General features: G+C 49.9%; 1 protein-coding gene across 1 annotated transcript in view; it reads right to left on the reverse strand.

Moving 5' to 3' along the window:
* The window catches only part of LOC129694524 (immunoglobulin kappa light chain-like), an 8,472-nt gene extending 6,955 nt beyond the window's left edge, over positions 1 to 1,517 (reverse strand). Inside the window, exon 1 of the mRNA XM_055631245.1 lies at positions 1,366 to 1,517. Coding sequence (XP_055487220.1) covers positions 1,366 to 1,426 — 61 coding nt within the window. The 5' untranslated portion in view covers positions 1,427 to 1,517. The remainder of the gene's footprint in view (positions 1 to 1,365) is intronic.
* Between the last annotated feature and the right edge of the window lie 1,625 nt (positions 1,518 to 3,142).

Genomic DNA, 3,142 nt, shown 5'->3' on the forward strand with positions numbered 1-3,142 from the left:
TGGAGTAACTCAGCGGGTCAGGCAGCATCTGTGGAGAACATGGATAGGTGACGTTTCACAGAGTGCTGGAGTAACTCAGCGGGTTCAGGCAGCATCTGTGGAGAACATGGATAGGTGATGTTTCACAGAGTGCTGGAGTAACTCAGCGGGTCAGGCAGCATCTGTGGAGAACATGGATAGGTGACGTTTCGAGTCGGGACGCTTTTTCAGACTGATTCAAGCCATCCCGCTAAATGCACAGACTGAACAAAAAGACATCGGGGTTTGCTGTAAAATGCGACGCCCGGTCACCAAATGAACAGGATTTTAATCTCATTTGGGATTTACAATGTTAGGGTTCAAGGGAGGGACCAGAGTGGCGCAGCGGTAGAGTTGCCGCCTCACAGCGCCAGAGACCCGGGGTTCGATCCCGACTACGGGCGCTGTCTGTATGGAGTTTTTGTGGGTGGGTTTTCTCCGACATCTTCGGTTTCCTCCCACATCCCAAAGACGTGCGGGTTTGTAGGTTAATTGGCTTTGGTATAAATGTGTAAATGTAGAATTGTCACTCTTGTGTGTAGGATAGTGTCAGCGTGCCGGGAGCGCTGGTCAGTGCGGACTCGGTGGGCCGAAGGGCCTGTTTCCCCGCTGTATCTCTAAACTAAACGAAACAAAATGTAACAAGAACGCGAAAAAGAAAGATATTAGTAGAAGGATGCGTGGATGAACATTGACACACATGGACTAGTGTTCAGGCGGGTAAATTAGGTCGAGTTTGCAGCCATCAAAGACATTATGAAGTGGCTGTCACAATGTATACGGCAGCCTATATTAGTGGGAAAAGACCCTGACCATTTAATAATATTTGTTTTAGAGGGAACTGCAGATGCTGGAAAATCGAAGGAAGACAAAAATGTTGGAGAAACTCAGCGGGACAGGCAGCATCTATGGAGCGAAGGAAATATGCAACATTTCGGGTCGAGACCCTTCTTCTGAACATCTAATGATATTTAATGATCTGCATTGAAGGCCACAAAGTCCATTCTGTTTCAACAAACGGTTGATACATCGATGAGCGATGTCGATCAGCTGCAAAAGACTATTTGTTATTTTATTGAACATTTTTTTCTCTGCCCCCCCGTTATACATATTCATATATTGTGTTGTGCTGCAGCAAGTAAGAATATCATTGGCCCATCCAGCATATCTGACAATAAAACATTCTTGACTCTTGGTCCGTGGAGACAGTGGACATGGCTCCATTTAAAGTCTGAGTCCAATACGAGACATTGGCGGAACACGGTACACGGTGACTGCCCGGGATCATTTCGCCTGAGGCTTTCTCTTCCTGATTTGCGCCCCGATTTGAAGTAACCGATGACTAACCTGCGAGGATATGGACCAGGAAACATGTCGTTAATACGCTCACGGTCGCGGTCGCCGCCATCTGTGCACCTACCCGAGAGTTTGCCCGGATACGGTTCTGCTCGGAAGCGAGATGAAATGCGGGCCAGAGTTGCCGAAATTAGACCCCGCGTTGAAAGATAGTTGAGTGGAAAGTCCCGCGCGGTAGTGATGCCTGATGCGGGTTTCCTGTTTGTACCTTCGACGTCACTGAGTACATTTGTGGCAGGTGGTGTTTCGACACGTGTAGCCAGGCAGCCGAAACCGTAGGCGGTGAACTGGGCGTAGAGTGGAAACAGGCCCTTCGGCCCATACTGGCCCACACCGGCCAACATATCCCACCGGCTACACTAGACCCACCTGCCTGCGCTTGGTCCATATCCCTCCAAACCTGTCCTATCCATGCACCTGTCTAACTGTTTCTGCTGACTCCTTCAATAGTGTGAGACCGAGGGAATGATCACATGCACGGGGTTAGGAGGGGGGTCGAGGGCGGGGAGAGCGGGTGGGGGGGGGGGGGGGGGGCAGTGGGGGCTAGTTATATTGAGAATCTTTGCAGAAACCTTCTCGTGTGTGTGTGTGTGTGTGAGTGTGTGTGTGTGTGTGTGTGTGTGTGTGTGTGTGTGTGTGTGTGTGTGTGTGTGTGTGTGTGTGTGTGTCTGTGAGTGTGTGTGTGTGTGTATAAGGATGTGTGTGTCTGTGAATGTGTGTGCGTGTGAATATGTGTATGTGTGTGTGTGTGTGATTGTGTGTGTGTGCATGTTAGTGTGTGTGTATGTATGTGTGTGATTGTGTGCATGTGAGTGTGTGCGTGGTGTGTGAGGGTGCGTGTGTGTGGGTTTTCGGGATTGTGGGGGTTTGGTTGTGGGTTGGTGGGTGTGTCTGTGTGTGTGGGTGGGTGTGCGGGGGTGTGTGTGTGTGTGTGTGTGGGGGTGTGTGGGGGGGTGGGGGGGGGGGGGGGGGGGGGTGATCTTCGCCGCGCATCTCCCTGGAGCCCAGTTTGCGCGACTCCAACAGTCGCTGGCGAGTTCTGCGATCACATTCGCGCGTTTTGGAGAATGATGCACGAGTTATAATTGTTTGGATTCTCACCTGTTTGTCTTTCACAAATCCATACCGACTCTCTCTCTCTCTCACCGTTCGTTATGTTCCTGTCACGACACCGTTAAGACAAGACTTCATCGTTTTATCTTCTATTGAACGGAGTTTTACGTTCTGCCTGGGAGCCAGTGGTTTCCCCCCAGATCCAGACGTCGTGCAGGTTTGTAGGTTAATTGGCTTCGGTAAAATTGTAAAGTGTCTCCTGTGTTTAGGATAGCACGGTCTCGGTGGACCGAATGGCCAGTTTCCGCACTGTATCTCTACAGTAAGTGAAGACAATGGCCGGCGATTTACAGTCCACGGGAGCGGGGTTCGGCCGTTAATAGATGCTTCCTATAACCCTATCATCTCGTCAGCCATATTCACTCCAGAAATTAGATCATAGGGTCTTGTGATAGGCCATTCGGCCGTCAAGCCTACGACATTCTATCCCTCCCTCCTAACCCCATTCTCCTGCCCTCTCCCTATAACCCCTGACACCCGCACTAATCAACAATCTATCTATCTCCGCCTTAACATTTAGTTAAAATTCGATTATGTTTGTGGTTGGCGGAACGACACGACGCAAAATTCGACAGCCACGACTTTGTCAAATGCTGCGATAATACTTTGCACCCAGATATGTGTTAGAAACAACTTTGTTCCCATAAAGAGAATC

This window comes from Leucoraja erinacea, unplaced genomic scaffold (assembly GCF_028641065.1).
Source record: "Leucoraja erinacea ecotype New England unplaced genomic scaffold, Leri_hhj_1 Leri_69S, whole genome shotgun sequence".
In the NCBI taxonomy this organism is placed as follows: Eukaryota; Metazoa; Chordata; class Chondrichthyes; order Rajiformes; family Rajidae; genus Leucoraja; species Leucoraja erinaceus.